Genomic DNA, 22,184 nt, shown 5'->3' on the forward strand with positions numbered 1-22,184 from the left:
AAACGTCATAATAAGAATGCGTGTGGTGCCGTTATACGGCAAGTACGTAAAATGTCGTACTTGCCGCTAAATGTCGCACTATTGCCGCTAAAGATCGCAATCGCCCCTTTATGTCTCAAAATAATTTTACCATTAAATGTCGCAATGATGACGTTAAATGCCGCGCCATTTTCCCTACCGTTATTTGTCACAATATTACCGTTAAATGTCGCTTATTAGCGAGGGCGCAGTTGAAAATATAAAACTGTTTTATTTATTAAACTTCGCCCCGTGCCCTCGCTAATCAGCATGTTTTCGCTCCGCGCTCCCGCCATTTTAAATTGTTAATTTTCGACTTTTCGCCTTGCGGGGTCGCGGGGCGAAAACACGAATGGCACAAATCAGCCACCATATTTATCAGCAATAGAGGCTTTAAACTGCCATTTGTAAAAACAATCTAATGACAAAACAAAGTTAAAGATCCTGTATGTTGTAATTGAGGTTGTATACCACACTGAAGTGAAATTATATATATGTATATAATTATGTTTATAAAAGAATTTTCAAACACCGGAGAATATGTAAAATATGTACTGCAAATACTTGTACATATATGTAATCATAAAAATATATGCATTCATTTCTTATTGAAAAATTTGACTTAAACTTTATTACCTCCCTTTATTAGCATGAAATGTTAAATTCGGTTATATATTTATAAAAAATGCTTTTTGGAACTTACAAAATTGATAAATCTTAATTTGAGCATCATATTTATAATATAAAACCATAAAAAATCTGTGTTATAGGATCTTTAATGTGAAAGGTGCATCGAGAGGATAAGGCAAGATTCGGTACGACCAAATTTTCCTATGTATGTACGTAATCTGTTGTATCACTCACTGTTGGTTTATACAAAATTTATTTTAGTTCGACTTTCGAATCCGTTCCTGGAACAAACCAGTACTTAACAATGAGCGTAAAGTTTCTTGCTCAAGAAAACAACATATTGCCCTTGTCAGGGTTTGAACCAAAGCGGCTAGCGATCATTAGATTACTAGTCCGAAGCGTTAACCACTCGGCCATGCCGCCAGTGAAACCGTCAGGCAACACAAACATCTGACACAACCCACGGTGATAAACCTTTTACAGGGTTCTTATTGCAATAAAACCGGCGATCATAACATCAAGCAATACATTCAAGCTGACACAACTTAAGGTGATAAACCTTTTAGAATGTTCTAATGACATCAAAACCGGCGGTCATAGCCTCAGGATACTCAATGAAGTTGACACAACCCACGGTGATAGACCTTTTAGAGGGTTCTTATGATAATAAAACCGGCGGTCAAAGCGCCATGCATCACAGGCAAGCTCACACAATCCAGTGTGATAGGCCTTTTAGAGTGTTGTTATGACAATAAAACTGGCGGTCATAGGCTCAAGCAACACAGCCAAGCTTACACAACCAACGGTGATAGACCTTTTACAGTGTTCCTATAGCAATCAAACCGGCTGTCAAAGCCTCAGGCAAGTCATTCTAGCTGACACAACCCACGGTGATATGCCTCTTAGAGGGTTCTTATGAAAATAAAACCTGCGGTCATAGCATCAGAGAAGAGAGTCAAGCTGACACAATCATGGGTGATAGACCATTTTGAGTGTTTTTATTGCAATAAACTTGGTGGACATAGCCTGAGGCAACACAGTCAAGTTGACACAACCCAAGATGATAGACTTTTAAAAGTGTTCTTATGACAATAAACCGGCGGCCATAGCCTCTTGTTACTCAGTTAAGCTAACACAAACCACGATGAAAGGACTTTTAGAGTGTTGTTATGGCCAAAAACAACGACAGGCATAGCATCAGGCAACACAGTCAAGTTGGCACATTCCACGGTGACAGGCCTTTTAGAGGGTTCTTATGGCAATAAAACTGGCGGTCATAGCATCAGGCAACACAGTCAACCTGACACAATTCATGGTGATATACCTTTTAGAATGTTCTGATGGCAATGAAACTGGCGGTTATAGACTTATGTTAATCAATCAAGCTGACACGGCCCACAGTGTTAGGCCTTTAAGAATGTTCTTATGGCAATAAAACTGGCGGTCATAGCATCTGGTATCACAGTCAAGCTTACACAATCCACGGTGATAGACCTTTTAGAGTGTTCTTATGGCAATGAAACCGGCGGTCAAAGACTCAGCCAACTCAGTCAAGCTGACACAACCCACGTTCATAGGTCGTTTTGAGGGTGTTTTTGTCAATTACACAGGCGTCCATAGGCTGAGACAACATAGTCAAGCTGACACAACCCACAGTGATAGACCTTTTAGAGTGTTCTTATGGCAATAACATCGGCGATCATAGCATCAGACAATACAGTCAAGCTGACACAAACCACGGTGATACCCTTTTAAAATGTTCAAATGGCAATAAAACGGGCCGTCTTAGCCTCAGGAAACTCAATCAAGCTGACAAATTCCACGGTAATAGGCCTTTTAAGGATCCTGATGTCAGTTACACAGGCGGACATAGGCTCAGGCAACTCAATCAAGCTGACACAGCCAACGGTGATAGGCCTTTTAGAGGGTGCTAATGACAATAAAACAGGCGGTCGTAGCCTCAGGAAACTCAAGTTGACACAACCCACGGTGATAAACCTCTTACAGTTTCCCTAAAGCAATTAAACCGGCGGTCATAGCCTCAGGCAAGTCATTGTAGCTAACACATTCAACGGTTACACGCTCTTTTTAAGGGTCCTTATGACAATTACATCGGCGGTCATAGGCTCAGGGCAACACAGCTAATCTGACACAACCCACGGTGATAGACCTTCTAGAGGGTTATTATTGCAATTAGACAGGCGGTCATAGCATCAGAGAACTGAATCGAACTGACACAATCCATAGTAGATTGAGGCCTTTTAGAGTGTTCGTATATCAACAAAACAGGCAGCTATAGCCTCAGGCAACACAGTCAACCTGACAAAACCTACGGTGATATACCTTTTAAAGTGTCATCATGGCAAATAAAACCGGCGGTCATAGCCTCATGCAACACAATCAAGCTGACACAGTCCACGGTGATAGGCAATTACATGGGTTCTTATGGCAATAACAACGGCAGTCATAGCATCAGGCCTACAACGGCAGCATTTTTTCTTCGACCGGACCAGATTGAACGTCTGTAAAACTTTCAAGAAAAGACTCACGGGGTAGATATTTGGCTTGCGTGACCCAAATGGATGAACGTCTATATTAATAACACGAAATCCTGCCATTTAGTTAAAACTTGAGATATTTTGAAGAAAAAACAGACATTTTCACGGATTTTTCCGAAGATGTCACTTTAAACCTGCTCAAAATAGTCTTAAAACAGAAAAAAACGAGTCCAAAATTACCTAATACGAGAAGTATCTCCAGTCAATGGACAATAGTTTCATAGCAATGAAATGGGCCGTATTTGTGTAATATAATAATACCAACCAAATTTATAACCTACCTGTACTGAGCGGTAAATTTCAGCTATCTGCCATCACTGCAGTGAACTGCCATCACTGGCGCCGGTAATACGGTGTGACGGAGATAGGCCGTTTTTAGGGTGCTGATTGGAATTCCACCAACTGCCATAGGCTCGAGCAACACAGCCAAGCTGACACAACCCACGGTGATAGGCCTTTTAGAGTGTTTTTATGACAATAACACCGGCAGTGATACCCTTAGGTAACACAAACAAATCTGACACAACCCACAGTGATAGGCCTTTTATGGGCCTTATGGCAATAAGAACGGCAGTCATAGCATTAGGCAACACAGTAAAGCTGTTACAAACCACGGTGGTAGGCCTATTAGAGTGTTCAAATGTCAATAAAACCGCCGCTCATAGACTCAGGCAACTCAATCCAGCTGACACAATCCGAGGTGATTTTGAGGGTCCTTATGGCAATCTCATCGGCATCGATATGCTCAGGCAACATAGCCAAGCTGACACAACCCACGGTAATAAACCTTTTAGAGTGTTTTTATGGAAATAGCACAGGCAGTGATACCATTTGGCGACACAAAATAATCTGACACAACTCACGGTGATAGGCCTTTATGAGGGTTCTTATGGTAATAACAACGGCAGTCATAGCATCAGGCAACAAAGTCAAGCGGACACAGCCCAAGGCGCTATACTTTTTAGAGACTTCTTATGGCAATAAAACCGGCGGTCATGGCATCAGGCAATTCAGTCAAACTGACACAATTGAGAGTGATATACCTTTTAGAGTGTTCTTATGGCAATAAAACTGGCGGTCATAGCCTTAGGCAACACAGTCAAGCTGACACAAACCACGGAAATATACCTTTCAGAGTGCTTAAGGAAAATTAAACCGGCGGTCATAGTATGAGGCATCACAGTCAACCTGGCGCAATCCACAGTTATAGACCTTTTAGAGTGATCTAATGGGAAAAAGACTTGCTGTCATAGCCTCAGGCAACTAAATCAAGCTGACACAACCCTCGGCGATAGGAATTTTAGAGGGTTTTTATGAAAAAGGCAACGGCAGCCATAGCATGAGGCAACATAGTCAAGCTGATACAGTCCAAGGTGAGAGAACTTTTCGGGTGTTCTTATGGCAATAAAACCGACGGTCAAAGCATCAGGAAAACAGTCAAAGTGACACAACCCACGGTGATAGACCTTTTCGAATGTTTTTTTGGCAAAAAACAGGAGGTCAAAGCCTCAGGCAACTCAATCAACGGGTATAGGCCGTTTTGAGGGTTCTTATGGTAATAACACCGGCGGTCATAGGCTCAGGAAACACCGTCAAGATGACACAACCAACGGTAAAAGACCTTTTAGAGTGTTTTTATGGCAATAACATCGGAAGTAATACATGACATGACAAAAATCTGATACAACCCACGATAAAATGCCTTTAAGAGGGTTCATATGGCAATAACAACTGCAGTCATACCATAAAGCAACACAGTGAAGCTGATACAATCCACGGGGTTAGACCTTTAAGAGTGTACATAGGGCAATAAAACCGGCGGTCATAGCATAAGGCAACACAGTCAAGCTGAGGCAATCCAGGGCGATAGACCTTTTTTGAGTTTTCTTAGCGCAATAAAACCGGCGGTCATACCCTCAGGCAACACAGTCAAGCTGACACATACCACGGAAATATACCTTTTAGAGTGTTCTTACGGAAATAAAACCGGAGTTCAAAGCATGAGGCAACACAGTCAAGCTGACACAATCCACAGTGATAGGCCGTTTTGAGGATGCTTATGGGAACTCCACCGGCGACCATAGGCTCAGGAAGCACAATCAAGCTGTCAAAACCTAGGTGATATACCTTTTAGTGTGGCAATAAAACCGGCGGTCATAGCATCAGACAACTCAGTCAAGCTAGGGATCTTTGAGCCTGATATTGCTGTGAAGAAAAGCATCCTAACTGATACAATCAACTTGTTAACTTTATAATTACATTTTTATGTACGTATTCTTCATTATACTCTAAGGAAATGTGCATGACCTCATCGCCGGTACAAAAACAATTTCATGGGACATCTTGCTATTACTTTTCTGGCGCTGGATCTGTACCATGCCACGCGGAAATCTCCAGGACATATTGTTTGGGTTAGGGCTTTGAGCCTTATATTATGCAAAGAAGACCCTCCAAACTTGTACAACATCGAATCCGCATTGGAATCAGACAAATGGTGTTTAAACGGATGGCTCAGAAAAATGGTGTTTTTTTCATACATTTTATATACAGAAAGAACAAAACTCCGGATCAAAAAAGGACCATGCCACGCGTAAATCTCTAGGACACATTGCTTTGGTAAGGACTTTGGGCCTTATATTATGCACAGAGGACCCTCTAAACTTGTACAAAATCGAATTTGCATTGGAATCAGACAAATGGTGTTTTAACGGTTGGCTCAGGAAAATGGTGTTTTTTATACAGTCACTTTATATACAGAAAGAACAAATCGCCGGAGCAAAAATCAACCATGCCACGCGGAAATCTCTGGGACACATTGCTTGGGTTAGGGCTTGGAGTCTTACATTATGCACAGAGGACCCTCCAAACTTGTACAAAATCGAATCTGCATAGGAATCAGACAAATGTTGTTTAAACGGTTGGTGTATATTTCGAAAATTTATACACTTTATATATGGAGAGAAAAAATCGCCGGTCCAAAAAAAATGGCCATGTGTAGCGCCGATATATGTCCAAACGTCGAAAAATGTCCAAGCGACGATAAATGTCCAAAAATTGACGATAAATGTCTCAATCGCCGATAAATGTCCAAAACTCCTTTAACGATATATGTCCAAAAATTAACGAAAAATGTCGCAACAAATTAGGTGCTCATAAATGTCCAAATCGGTTAACGATAAATGTCTCAACTTTTCATATTTTAATTGCACTTATTTCTATGATCAACAGTAATGCATCAGCCAGTTATAAAGGTTTCCATAGGGATTAAAAGTACCGATTTAAGTAGCGTTCTCACCAGCATCCCGGCAAAGCCCAGGACCACCCCAGACGATCCGGGATGAAAATATTTTTGCAGTCTCAATAACCCCGGTAGCACTACGGCGATACCCAATTTCCATACTTATAACAACCAGGATGAACTCCGGGCCATCCATGCAGAGTCCAGTTGAAACTACGGATAATGCAGATAGTACATGGACGACGGATGACCTAACACGATATTCAAACGCTGTTAAGTCTTCGATCAAAGAGATCATAAAAGCTGAGATCCATGCTAGCACAGCCCCGGATGATGTCGGCAGAGTCCCGGATGATCCCGGCAGAGCCCCGGTACGGTCAGATAGAGTGCCGACAATCACCGGTAGAGCCCCGGCAGAGCCCTTGATCATCCCGGACGTTGCCGACAGAGTTACGGACGTACCCCGGTCGTTCCTGGATCACCCGACCGACCACTGGGACTCTAGCGGGATGCTTGTGAGATTGTTAAAAAAGTTTAAAAAATGTATTTGAAAATAAGTTGATTGTTGGATACAGTCTATCTCCCTTACAATTAAAAGGGGAAAAAATTAAACCGAGGTGCATTGTACTGGTGCTTTACACCGGGCACTTAAAAGAACCAGGGTCGCCTCTGTATCATGCATTATGCCCCGAAAAATAATATACTAACAATCTTCAGGGGACGTTGGTCATATGGGCAACAAAACTCTTACATAACTCATTCATAAAGCGATAATGCCTTAGTACCAGTTAGCATACTATTATTTATTTCCTAGTCTGTCTGTCTGTCTGTCTGTCTGTCTCTTGTTTTTATCTATATACATTATACTATTTTTGTGTATATCGAACATTTACAGATCAAAATCGCTATAATTGTGAAGTGATGATCTGTATTTTCTTTCAGGCAAAGACTGCTGACCTAAGGTTTTTTTTTCGGTATAATAAAATAAATAACACATGGCTGTCGGGGTGATAGAGGATATTGCCAACCCTTGAACTGGCATATTACCCTCGGCTGCGCCTCGGTGTAATATACCAGTTCTCGTGTTGACAATATCCTCTATCACCCCGACAGTCATGTGTTAATTATATATTATTATACCTCAATATATCCTTCAATGTAAAACTCCCATAGGCCTACAATGTGTTCTGATCGAATATCACCCTCCTAGAATATATTCCCCGGGGAAAATTTCTTATCTCACCCTGGGGCACATTACTCTTACATAACTCTGTATTCATAATAGCGATAATGCCTTAGTAACCAGTTAACATAATGCAAAAATATGCATACTAATACAATTTAAATAGTTTATAAAAAAAATCTTTATTTAGCAAAGAATTCCACGTGGAAAGCGAAAAGTTCGTGCGAAACCGTTACAAGCTTGTACATGTTCACGTGTATAAAAATTACTACATATGAAAATTTTATATATAAATGATTAAAAATAATTGTAATTCTGCATCCATTAATAATAATTATAATAATTTGATTTTGTTGTTGTTATTTATTTTCTAATGAAGAAATGACGATATGTCTGTCTGTCGGTTTGTCTTGTTTTTTATAAATACATTTTTGTGTTTACAGATCAAAATCGCTGTAATTTTGAAGTGTTGATCTGTATTTTCTCTTATGAATGTTTTGGATCCTAAGGTTTTTTTCGGTATAATAAAATAAATAACATATGGCTGTCGGGGTGATAGAGGATATTGCCAACCCTTGAACTGGCATATTACCCTCGGCTGCGCCTCGGGGTAATATACAACTTCTCGGGTTGACAATATCCTCTATCACCCCGACAGCAATATGTTATTTATATATTATTATACCTCAATATATCCTTCAATGTAAAACTCCCATAGGCCTACAATGTGTTCTGATCGAATATCACCCTCCTAGAATATATTTCCCGGGGAATATTTCTTATATCACCCTGGGGTACATAACTCTTACATAACTCTGTATTGATAAAAACGATAATGCTTTAGTAACCAGTTAGCATAATGCAAAATGACAGCCATGTGTTATTTATATAATATTGTTAAGTTAATATTTGACATATAAGTAATTTTTAAATGTACATGTTTGTATCCAACCAGCACAGCAAGAAAACATACTATTACGTCAAGTGTCTATTACGGTGGCACAGATGTGACACATGGGTGTCTTTATTTATCTTGTTCACGCGAGATATTATCTTGTTCCCACAAGATATTATCTTGTTCCCACGAGATAATATCTTGTTCCCACGAAATAATTATCTTGTTCCCACGAGATAATATCTTGTTCCCACGAAATAATTATCTTGTTCCCACGACATAATTATAGCCATTCAGAAGCTGTAAAATGGTATATAGCAGTTACTTCCCCTTATTTAGTTGAACATTTACTTGATTATATATACATTATATTCATGTATAACCATGTAGGTTGATCTTGAAAGTGCCACACTGTAGGGACATACAAAACCTTAACTACCAATTACTGGTGTTTAATAGCGCATACCTTCATCTGGTGACGCATTTGCGTGCAAACTGATTTGGGTCGACACTGGAGGGATACATGTAAGTAGCCTTTCAAAACTCTGTATTTATAAGGCGGTGGCCCCGCAGTGGGTTCAGTCCACCACGCGCGAATGAGTAATAATCAAATACAAATGTCTTAAATCAATGTAGCATGAGAAGGACCGTCTTCGCAGCACTTAAGAGAAAAGTCAAACCCATTGTATATGCTTATAACCATTGTCGAACCATATCCCCCGACAAGCAAATGCGTCATCCTGTCAAGGTCTGCACTCTTCGCTGTTGAATCAGTAGGTCGGATTTTAACTGTCAAAGCAGTTAACCCCTTGATTAGCTCACATGGTTTATACAGGTTAACTGCTTTGTTTGCCAGATAGAGTTGCATATTTTTCTTAACTTTTGACCACTTGACAGTAAAGGAATATGCAACTCTGTCCACGCCCCTATACCGTTCACAAACTTTCGGGACGGACACTTAGACACTCGGACGGACAATGGCAACGCTATATGGGGCACAAAAATATTGAAGAACACAAACAATGCTAAAACGTGTTGCTTTGGTGAGTTAAGAATGCCCCCACGCCCCATCCGGATCTGCAACTGGCCATGCACAATAATGTATGATACATTTTACGTCGGGGGTAAACCAGAGGGTAAAATCACGGGTTAGTTGGATAGACTGTTACAGTATCCAATACAATAAATAACAAATTAACATATGAAAAGTTGAGACATTTATCGTTAACCGATTTGGACATTAATGAGCACCTAATTTGTTGCGACATTTTTCGTTATTTTTTGGACATTTATCGTTAAAGGAGTTTTGGACATTTATCGGCGATTGAGACATTTATCGTCAATTTTTGGACATTTATCGTCGTTTGGACATTTTTCGATGTTTGGACATATATCGGCGCTACACCATGCCAGGGCATATTTTTTGGGTTAGAGCTTCGGGCTTTATTATGTGCAAAGAAGTCCCTCCAAACTTGTACTGGGGTTGCGTTATTGAACGCCGCCTTTCCTTGTTGATCTTGTTCATCATATTTTGTACAAAATCGAATCGGCATTGGAATCAAACAAATGACGTTTAACTGGTTGGCTATGGAAAATGGTGTATTTTCCGAAAATGTATACAATTTATATACAGAAAGAACATATCGGCGATCCAAACAAATGGCAAAGAAGTCCCTCCAAACTTGTACTGGGGTTGCGTTATTGAACGCCGCCTTTCCTTGTTGATCTTGTTCATCATATTTTGTACAAAATCGAATCGGCATTGGAATCAAACAAATGACGTTTAACTGGTTGGCTATGGAAAATGGTGTATTTTCCGAAAATGTATACAATTTATATACAGAAAGAACATATCGGCGATCCAAACAAATGGCCATGCCATGCGGAAATCTCCCGGATGTATTTCTTGGGTTAGGCTTTTGGGCTTTATATTGTTAAGGCAGTCCACTCTTTTGACCACTCGACCACGGCAAATAAATATATATGTTCCTGTGGGCAAAGACGTCATTTTGTATGTATGTTTATATTTCAGTTATGTTTGCTTGCATGTATAATGTATGTATGTATTAATGAACTCCGTTCCGTTAAGACTGTCGCTGTATGTGTATTTCCGTTAAGTCTATCCATGTTTGTGTATTCCCGTTTTAAAAGTCTGTACATGTATGTGTATTTCCGTTAAGTCTGTACATGTATGTGTATTTTCGTTAAGTCTATCCATGTTTGTCTATTTCCGTTAAGTCGGTCCATGTATGTGTGTTCCGTTCAGTATACTTGTATGTGTATTTCCATCAGTCTGTTCTTGTATGTCTATTTCCGATAAGACTGTCCATGTATGTGTAATTCCGATCATATCTGGACGTGAGTGTCTATTGAAGTTAAGTCTGTCCATATATGTGTGTTTCCGTTAAGTCTGTCCATGTATGTGTATTTCCGTTTAGTCTATCCATGTATGCGTATTTCCGTTTAGTCATGTCTGCTCTTTCGTTCAGTCTGTCCTTGTATGTGTCCATTTTCGTTTTGTCCACTGGTAGTCTTTTGTGGAGTAGCGGGGGGTCGAACTTGCAACCCCTTTGATTCGTGGACAGTTAATGTTACCACTGCACGACAGCTCTGATGTTTAACTGTAAACATTATTCATTCAATGGCCAACAAAAAGTTTATGCAATTTAATTTTAACACCTTAATCATTGTAGCCAACCCACGTGACTTTTGGGATACCGTAAAGAGAAAAAAGGTGATATTTTTATTAAGAAATTTGTTGTCACCTGCTGAATTGCCTGTAAATAAAGCACAGGGTACCCGGAATTCTAAGCTGTATCAGACGGTGTAACAATCTTTTGAAAAGCTTTTGTAGAATTTTACTGAAAAACGAGATTTAGTATAATGAGCCGCTATGATATCGTAAACACTCGTACAAAATTCTCCCAGATTCAGACGGTAAAGATTAAAGGTATTGGGCGAGATTAACTGAATTGACAGACAAATGAATGATCTCATATTCTCAAACTACGTACAAAGATTAAAGGTATTCGTCACTTCGGCAAGATTACTGAATAGACGACCTTATATTCTCAAATGTTTCTCTTCTTTTCTGGTATGCATTATATGAGGAAGATAAGTATGATATACATGTTATATAATATCAAACACATCTCTTTTTAATTTGTTCAAATATGTTTTGAAATCCAAGATGTACAACTAATAGTGATGTTTTATTGTTCCAGGATATATACGCAAAATGTGTAGTATTCGCAGTTTTTCCTAAAATAGAGGAAAACAGAATTCCTAAAGAAAGACCAACACGGCAAAAATGTTGCTGGCTCGGTTTGACTGAGTCTGTTCGTAAACGGTACTGGAAAATGCAATTTACCGTCCATGCCCCCTAGCACCTGCTTAAGCAGAATTCAAAATTTAAACACAAAAATTGTGAAATTTTGATTTTAAAAACATCCGCAGTGTGTTCATACGGCGGTTATCATGAAACCCACAATGTGACACAGTAGTGCCATTCCATGAATCAAAGCACAGAGGGCGTTGAATTTGTTTGGGTCTCAGAATGTCAGAAAGGTGAAGGTTGTGAGATTATATAAACCAATTTGTTTTTGTATAGTGCAGCCAATACTTTCCAGCGTTTTAATTGTAGTAAATTGGCTATAAGACTAATTGCAACACTGATATTCAATTCAATGTTTATTTGTCTTAAACAATTTGAAAAAAAATCAGTTGCCTTAACTGGGATTTGAACTCCAGACCTCTTGCTTCCTAAGCAAGCGCAAACTCCTCGGCCACGGTGAAGTTATTTGTTAGTGTACATAGAAAGGGAAGTAACCGCTTCAAAGCGGACTTCTTTCGGCATTTGCAGTTAACAGCATCAGGGTCTGAAATTTCCCTAACATTATTTGTTTGGTCTGACGACAACGGCGCATGGTCTCCAAGTAAAAGAGTACGTGTGCCCTTAACGAGAAAACAAATAAAGGGAATCTGACGTTATGAAGTTATAAAAGGAACATTCTGCCCCAGACACAAATAAATATTTACCTTTTTAGAAAGGGAAAACATGAATTGTTTAATGTTTAAATAATGATTTAATAGAAATTTTGATGCATAAGATAAATGTAAAATAATTTCCTTTAACTGAACTTATTCCCAAAAAGCAACAGATGAAAAAGATGGTTCAGGTATTTGGCCATTTAGTAACTTTTTTACGATATTATTTAAGTACACCTAAATTATAAAGCTTTTGAGAAAAATATCAACAACAACAACAACAAAACATGTCTGTGGTATAATGGCCTATGCCAAACCTCCGTATATTGAAAATATATTATATCAAATAATGGTTCTTCCCCATTTATTTGGAATCGCCCATGTAAATAAATATGTTTGTTTTTATATCCGTCCGGTTCTGTTAATATATCAGTCATCCAAGTAAAATTTATTTTCAAATGGCGATTAATATTTGAGCCGCGTCACGACAAAACCAACATAGTGGGTTTGCGACCAGCATGGATCCAGACCAGCCTGCGCATCCGCGCAGTCTGATCAGGATCCATGCTGTTCGCTTACAAACCCTATTAACAAGTAGAGAAACTGATAGCGAACAGCATGGATCCTGATCAGACTGCGCGGATGCGCAGACTGGTCTGGATCCTTGCTGGTCGCAAACCCATTATGTTGGTTTTGTCATGACGCGGCTCATTTGTTTATATATTTGTTGTTTATATTATATGGGAAGGAGAAAAGATTTGTGCTGTCGTTCTTGTAAGGGTAATCCGATATTGTTTTAATGTATAGAAAGTAGAAATAGAAAAAATATGTTCCTTTTCTCATGCTTCTTTACAAATATTTGACTAATTAAATTTACCAAAATAAAGTCATCTTTTCCCAAACTGCGACCAATACATTACAAGTGTGAAAGTATTATGATTAATTATATGAGTCATTGTACGAGTTAAAACATGACGATTACTGATTCGCCGATTGACACATTAACGTATGTTACGGAAAGACGTCATGACGTCACATGTCGCTACAAATATGATTGGACGGCGCATACATTGATTGTGACGTAATAAACAGAACGTAGTAACCGCTATTGAAATGTCGCACATTTACAGTGCTGACGAATATCTGCTGATAAAAGTTATTAACAGACAAATTACCTGCAAAATGGAAGAAAGTCCGCAAAATGATAACCGACGTGTAGCTAAAAGCACATTCAAAGGTAGGTTTTCAATTATTATCTGAATTATCGTTCAAAATTATTATTGTAAAAAGAAATCTCTCGGTTAGTTTATTTTTGCGTTGCATTTCTATATTTGATGATAAATCTTTTATGGACTTTAACGCCTGTTTAGTAGCAGGATCTTAAGAAGGGGTTTTAATGTTAAGTAACGATTTCATGTATGTGGTATTTAAATTGTACTTTTTTATACAAGTATTTAAGCATTTAATTTTGTACACTACAGACAATAGGTATTTAGCTTTAATAACTTTAAAATGATTTTACAATTGTTTGAATAATGTAGTTTTTTTTTTTAAAAATAGATAGGATTTTCGGGATACTTAAGAACTAGCACTATGCTTAGTTAATAGTAATTTGATTGCCGTGTAAATCGGATCAATCCTCAGGCATGTTACGCTGGACTTATCGATGAAAAAGCGGACTAATCTCCATACAGTGAAACCTTTAAATGACATTACGCTTTTTTTTTGTTAAGCTGAATTGACTACATATTTAAAATCAAAGTGCTGCAGCACTGAATGCGACGGACATGCAACCGGAGAGACATTAAGGCTTCTTTTAGAAAAAAAAACAAAAAAAACAAAACAAAAACAAAACACAAAATATATAACAGAGAAAATTTGTTCCATACAAGTTCGAGATTTGTAAAGCAATATATTTTGTGTCCCAAAATGATATAATTCAGATTTTCTACTTTCAAGGACTTAAATACAGAATGAAATTTATGCCTAAAAACTCTGGTCAAACTTGTAAATCAGTGTCCTTATCGATTTATTCTAAGAAATGATATGTAAATAGAAAAAAAAACTATCAACGAAATATTTCTAGAATAAATCCAGGCAAATAAACTTCAAACATAATACATTATACATTTGAGAATGCTATTTAGAATTGCTTCGTGTTATATCATAGTGGGCATACATACAATAAAATATAAGTCATTTGTATTTTTATTTCTCTTGGATATGTCTCATTAAAAAAAAAATTGGTTAAAATCATCAGCAATTAATAGTGTATTTCTTAGATTTTTTTTTATTTACAAGGTAAAGATAGAGGCCAGAGCACATCGTTTTTATTTTAATTCAAATGTCACTTAAGCACTACAGTGTTTAGTTGTCCTTTTCAACTTCACACTAAATTCCATTTTCAACTTGTTTGCTTCTTACAATTGTATAGAATTTCTAAAAGTATTGCATGTAATCCGCTGGTTTATTAATTACATGTTTAATGTGTACTTCCTAATCGCCTGTCCAAAAATCAGAACAGGTGAAGCAGAATCTATTTTTAGAATAGCGAAGGTTAACTCATATCATGACCTAGTAAAATATGTAAACAAACCACAAGAATCGGAAGTAGAACTGATATTATAACTTCCTTACCATGAAAGACTACATGGCGGTAAAGTGTTGTAAAACTCTCTTCTTACATGCATTTTCAAAAATAGATATTTATACTAACCATTGTACTGTATCTAATATATTAATAACTGCTGAATATTCAGCTTAACCCGCGGTATGAGTCACGAAAATAGTTCTTCTTTTATTAATGCGCGAGTAATCCTAGAGTCACGAAAAACTTTTGATTTGTTAATAATAATGTTTTGTATAATGTAGAAATATTTATTTCCTACTAATAATGTCTTGGAACTCAGAGGTTACACCTTTATTGTAGTATAATTTGCTGTCCTACTTTTTCGACAGCGGTAAATCGTTTCAGCAGTAATTTGCATATTGCGCAATAATACTACGGGACTACAACGTTTTTATCAATAATATACGTTCATATTTTAAATTGGATAACTTAATTTGAAATTGAAAAGGCTAAATATGGAAGACATTAAGATATCCAGACAAAGTATGGGAGTTTTGAAGGATCAAATTCATGTACTATTTCTTGGGCTGTTAATTGGTTTAGGACACATTGCGCGATTGTAGCCAACGAAATCCCATGTGTAGATGACTTAGCTCTGAACGCGCCTGAGGGCGCGTCCGTCGCAAAAAGTACTGTTACAGGTAAATTTCGCCGATGGATATTCAAAGATGTTTCCTTGGGCCCCATGAATTTCTTTATCGTTCTTGTGAAGTTTATTATAAAATGGAAAGGAATTATGGCAAATGTAAACTTGCTGTTCACTGTATATGTTTAAAAAAGTACTGTTACAGGTAAATTTCGATGGATATTCAATGGGCCCCATGAATTTATTTATCGTTCTTGCGAAGTTTATAATAAAATTGAAAGGAATTATGGCAATCGTAAACTTAGTTAGAGTTTTGTCTGTTCCCTCACTATATAACCTTGGATCAAATTACTTGTCATAAGGAGATGGGTTTCTAGTAGGGTATAACTTCTACAATGATATTAAGCTTTTTAACATACCTTATTTTTCTGTAGTTATAAACAGTGTAGTTATATTCAACTTACCTGATCAGACTGTTGTATTCAAAAGAAAATAAGATGAATGATCCATTCGTGTGTATATTTGGAAAATTTGTTCTCGTTCATTTCTAGGTATATATAAAACAATGGCCATATTATACAGTCCGCGTTTACTCCTTGGTATGTCTAGAAACCTGTTATACATTGATGCTCTTTTACAGTCCTCGTTCACCCTGGGTAATTCCTGGCTTTATTAGCATATAATCCGGTGTTAATGTATGCAGTAAATTTATGCAAATATGTATGCAAATTTCTTGGTATATACATTTTGAACCATTGTTTATCTTGATAACTTAATCGTTTCAAATATCGCGCTAAATAAAATACAGAGGACTTAATAGGTATCAATATGGTATAAACTTTAATAGGTACATCTCTGGAAAAATATTTAATCCGTCGTCAATGGCAGTGTTAAATAAAAAAAAGTTTCCAAAATTTTGATAACGCCAATGTACTTTACTTTATTTTTCTTTTTTTCTTACAGATATCCTCATAAGTCCAAACAATGATGACGTCATCATTCCAATGAGTGCGACGTTCGACAAAGCTGTATTACATATTGGTATAGGAAACGGATGTGGTATATTTATAGAGAAGTTTGGTGTGAAGAATGACAAAGAGTTGAAAACTTCAGTGAAATATGCCACCCGAAAGTTCACAGACGCCCGTAATCAAAGGAAAAACAAAGGTAAAAACCTAACAGCAAGTAGAAGTGAAGATATTGAGAAGATTGTAGATGAAAGTGGTGAAAAGTTTACAAGAGACATTCCAAGTATGGAAGACATTGATAGACAGCTGGCTAAGCTAGTCGACCATCTTTTGGTTAAGTCACCAATGGAAACCAAAAATGCTAAAAATACAATGTCAGACACTAAACCTCTGAAAGAAAACAAATCTTTAAATATCGAAAGTGACATTAGTGCCACTGATAAAAGTATTCAATCTACGATAGGGACAGTTTTCACATCTGACATCAAAAGTGACGAACGTCGAGAACCAAGGCATGAAAAAGAAATTGCTGAAAGTACTACACCAGGTTTTGATGATCAAACCATTGCTGGGACAAATATGAAGATTCATTTGTATAAGCTTAATGAAACACGTTTTAAAGCAGAGAAGACAACTTCATTTGAAACCATTGATAAAGCTTATCAGGAGGAAATGTTACAGATTGCAATTGATAAAGAGGCAGGTATCTATAAACCAACTAACATTTGGCCATCAACTGAAAGAGGATCAAGTTTTCCACTTGAAGAAGATATGCATGTATATCTGGATGAAGTTTTTGTAATATCAAAACGAGGCTCTGAAATGTTTGATGAATATGTATCAGTAACTACAGAGAAGAGAAGAAAAGGCGAACAACAAAGATGTATCCGAAAGCGATCCGACGAGTGCTGTTGTAGATATAGCGAAAGATTACACAGTTGCAGACAGCAATGTGTTTGAAGACGTTCTATTTAAAGACCAAAGTGATCCAATTTTATCTGATACAATTGTAGATAGAGCAGCCGATAACGACAGCGATACATCATATGTAGTCTCGGATACGTTTGGTAACTTTCTAGATATAGGGTCAGATGATTCAATGAGTATAGATATAGGTGCAGTTGATGAAATGTTAGAGAGTCACACACTAGATGATGTCTTAGTTATAGAAGCAGATGATGAAATCGTTGATATAGCAGAATCAGATGACGATATTGTAGACATCGAAGCAATAGTTCCCCAAGATGATCAAGATGAAGTGGACATAACAGCAGCCAGGAATGACATTGATGATACATATATTACATACAACGATATTGTTGACGATAATGATAACCTGTTTGGTATCATGGACATCTACATAAAGAGTGATCTACACTTCGACTTACACAACGTAAGTATTTTCCACACTAATGATTGATGTTTTATAAGTATAACTTAAAATGCATTTGAACGATTTTCCAGCAAATGATTTGATACGCAAGCACAAAGAACAAATAGTCACGAATACTAATTTTATTGTTATCAAGAGCTAAGTTCATTCATTCATTTATTCATTCATTCATTCATTTCATTCATTCCGTTTCGTTTCGCTTCATTTCGTCTATTTATTTATTTTCAGATACCAGCATCAGCCGAGCACCCTGACCAGAAGAAAGACTTTGGATATAAATTCTTTTCATTTTCAACATTCTTTAAATAATATAGTAAAGATTAGAAAAACATGTTTCAACTTTGTTATTTTGAAAGCGTGTAAACCTATTTAATTTCTTAGATAACCTTGATTCTATATCGATATTTAGAACTGTCAAATAAAATCTCTGATAAATTGATCATATTAAATCAAGATGGCAGAAATCAGCCAAAATACCTCAACGAGAAAAAATTATTTTGTTTTCCTTCTTAGATATAGATCGTCAGTGTGATTTCCACTTGTCAAACTGGCAGACAGGTTAAGTTCTTATTATATTTTACTCTTAAGTCAAGGTTAATGTGTTTATGTTCTACATTTATTTATAAATATACAATCACAACAAATTTCATCAATAGAATAATATAAGCCGCGTCACGACAAAACCAACATAATTGGTTTGCGATCAGCATGGATCCAGACAAGCCTGCGCATCCGCGCAGTCTGATCAGGATCCATGCTGTTCGCTTACAAACCCTATTACAAGTAGAGAAACTGATAGCGAACATCATGGATCCTGATCAGACTGCGTGGATGCGCAGGCTGGTCAGGATCCATGCTGGTCGCAATCCCATTATGTTGGTTTTGTCGTGACGCAGCTCATATCTGCCATATGTTGTAGTTCGGATCGAAATATCCGTGACGAGAGGATCCGCCCATTGGGGGGTAACGAGGCATTGTCTAGCTTGCGACTTATCTGGTACCCCCATGCCATGTGGAATTTACGGCATGGGTAAAACTAACGGAAACGCAAGTCAGATAGGCAAGAAAAGATGGTTCATATCCCTAATGATTCATTGCGATAGTGTGCGTTCCAAATTTAAAAAGAAAATCTTTGATAAAATGTATCATAAAGAGATATATCCAAACCCGTTTGGTATGTCCATGTATGTGTATTTTCGAATGTGTATTTTTGTGTCTTTCCTTTTAGTATCAAATGGATAGGCCTATATAGAAGCTCAGAACTCAACTATAAACCACATTCATAACCTCAAGTCATACAGTGGGGCCAACACACTCCACTGTAAAAGGCCTATCTAGTAATAAAATATAGATCACGGCGATAGCCGCAAGGCATACAGTTGGAACCACACAACGGTAAAAGGCCTATCTAGTAGGTCTGAACTCAAATATGCCCTGATGTATGCAATGGGGTCAACAAAACTCGCGGTGATAGGCATATCAAGTAGGTCTCAACTCAAATGTTAAGCAAGAGAATAGCCTCATTCCATACAGTGGGGTCCATACAACCCACCGTGACTTATCAAGTAGCATTATGTCTCTATCAAGCATTAGATATATACATGTATACTCTCATTTTAGGTAAGTTTTAGATTATCAATATGGAATGCCCTTATAGTTATGAAGCAGTCATTTTTCAAAACCTTTTCTTCCTAGGTTTGTAAGGGAAATCAGCATTGTTTTCATTGTTTTGACATTACGTTTGTATTTTAAAATGCAGGATTAAGACTAACTCCAAGAGAAGGGCGTTTAATAGAGATTTAAATAACAATTTCAATGTCATAGCGGTTGGAAACTTTACATGTTTTAATTTTAATTGTGAGTTGTTGTTTCGGTTTCAATGGATGATGCATAGAACTGTTACAGTTTTATAGAATTAAACTTCAAGCGTCTCTTTATGCCTAACTATGAACCCATTTAATGCCGAAAGAATCATTTTGATTATAACTGAAAAATAAAGCGTCTTAACGTTGATAGGCTGTCCATGATTTTTACATTAAAATGTAAAAAAACTGCTAAGTGAATTTAATTAAAATTATTTCTTTTACAATTTGTCTCCAGTTTTGTTGTTGTTGTTGTCGGAAATTGCACCTGGATGAGTCGCGTACTATACTGTAAACGTATGTCAACAATTCTTATACAGTTTTCTAAGTTTATAACAAGTATTTCGGCAACAACAGTGTCTAGTGAGTTGATAATACTGGATATAAATACATACCAACTTACAAGTTTGGATAACAATGTCGTTTGTAAGATGTTTACTGTATTTGAACTTTGGCGGTTTTAAAACTTTATTTACATTACTTGGAGGTCAAGACCGAAGTGACAACATTGGTTGGATTCCGACTTTTATAAGGTTCGATGTTTGAAATCTACCAATGAAACAATAGAAATCCGGAAATCCTCCAATGGACAGGCGGCCGGATTTCTGAATCTGAAATCTTGGATTTCAATGGCGGCCATATTGAAATCTCATATAAAATCTACATACGAAAATCATTAATATACAAAAACATGTAGTGAATACTTAAGGATTTCTGACCTTAATCAATCATAAATTTTACATAAATTACGTTCTTGGATTGAATTTGACTGAAATTGATATTAACAATAAGAAATCTTCAATATAAAATATGAAGTGACAGATTTCAAAGATGTCTGTCATTGGACGTCTGCTACACAGAAAATGTAAAGAGAAAATCAGTTTTCTGTTATAAAATAAGGTTAGTTTAACATTTCTATCAGCTTAAATTGCAAAGTCAATAAGTGTCAATACAGTGTTCCTTCAGATCAATCAGGTAAGTGAATCTTTTTCTTGTAGAAGTCAACAAAATATGAAGCTATAGGATTTCACCATGCCACTTGGATTTCATTATAAGTTTTGTTGTAAGTACATTTCATGCTAGAATGTCAGATCCTTACAATACAAATGCTAAGGATGACATATTTTTCGCCGTTATGAATGAAGTTGTAATTTCATCCACTGTTGTAAGAAAATAGTTACTGGTGTCCATGGTAAATTGTTTTATTAAGGTAAAAAATTAAAAATGTGATGGAAATGGTAGCATATGCAAGAAAAAAAAATATCTGACGTATGTTTGCGGGTCGGAATGGGCAGGTTCCAAATGGACGGATAATCCTATCTGAACGCAATAGAAATACCTCATTACGGTTTTTCGTTTGTTTAAACAGATCTAACCTGTTACGAACAATAAAGTAGGAGTGCAGAATCAGAACCATAATGTTGACTCTATACTTATCCTTTATATACAGAGCAAAAAATGTAATATCTAATAAAAAAATACTTGTCAATGATTTTTTCCCGGCATAAACAAGTTTTCTATTTGATCAATTTTTTTCGCTTCAGGGTATCTATAACTTTCTTGTATCTATAACTTTCTTACACTTGTATGAGGCACTATCACGTGCGTAAGAAAAGTGTGAATATCGAATCCCACATGCAAAAGAGATGAAAGGATGAGTGTCGAATTAGCACAGTGGTTCTACCGACGGTCCAACCGAAGCTTTTCCGACGGCAGAGATCAAGCTGCTTAAGTCTCAGTTGAAGTCAGATCAAGATTATCCACCTCCCGATATTGCACAACTTTTAGTTCGTATATAATAACGGTGCAATAAATTCAGTATGGAACTTACACGAATTTAATATTCTATTTATCACATACTCAAAATAAAGACCGTTTAAAGTGAAAAAAAAGCCATTTTTCATTGACACGCCTATAGTATAACGCTAACATTTAGCGCGCTTTACATTAGCGTTTGTAAACGCTAATGACGTAACGTCAAAATATATGCACGGCCGTGCAATACCATATTTACGGAGTCGCAAAATCGGCACGGGTGTGTGATAAATAAACATAACATTATATCTGATCGATATTCTAACTCTATAAATAAGAAATCGATACGATCATTTCTATTTATAGATTTTTGTAAATATATATAGTAAATATATATATGCAAAAATTGTTGTGAAATATCGGGGTGAGCCGTAGCGTAGTGGATAAATCTTACTCTTTCATCTGAGACTAAAGCAGCATGG

General features: G+C 36.9%; 1 protein-coding gene across 1 annotated transcript; it reads left to right on the forward strand.

Annotated features, from left to right (window-relative positions):
* Nucleotides 1–13,587: 13,587 nt before the first annotated feature.
* On the forward strand, nt 13,588–18,414 carry LOC132738913 (uncharacterized). Its single transcript, XM_060726526.1, has 3 exons — nt 13,588–13,746; nt 16,688–18,085; nt 18,314–18,414. The coding sequence occupies exons 1-2, from the start codon at nt 13,623–13,625 to the stop codon at nt 17,650–17,652; spliced, it is 1,089 nt and encodes a 362-aa protein (XP_060582509.1). The 5' UTR covers nt 13,588–13,622; the 3' UTR covers nt 17,653–18,085; nt 18,314–18,414.
* The last annotated feature ends 3,770 nt before the right edge of the window (nt 18,415–22,184 follow it).

Source organism: Ruditapes philippinarum, unplaced genomic scaffold, assembly GCF_026571515.1.
Source record: "Ruditapes philippinarum isolate M1 unplaced genomic scaffold, ASM2657151v2 ctg1785_1_1_1_1, whole genome shotgun sequence".
NCBI lineage: Eukaryota > Metazoa > Mollusca > Bivalvia > Venerida > Veneridae > Ruditapes > Ruditapes philippinarum.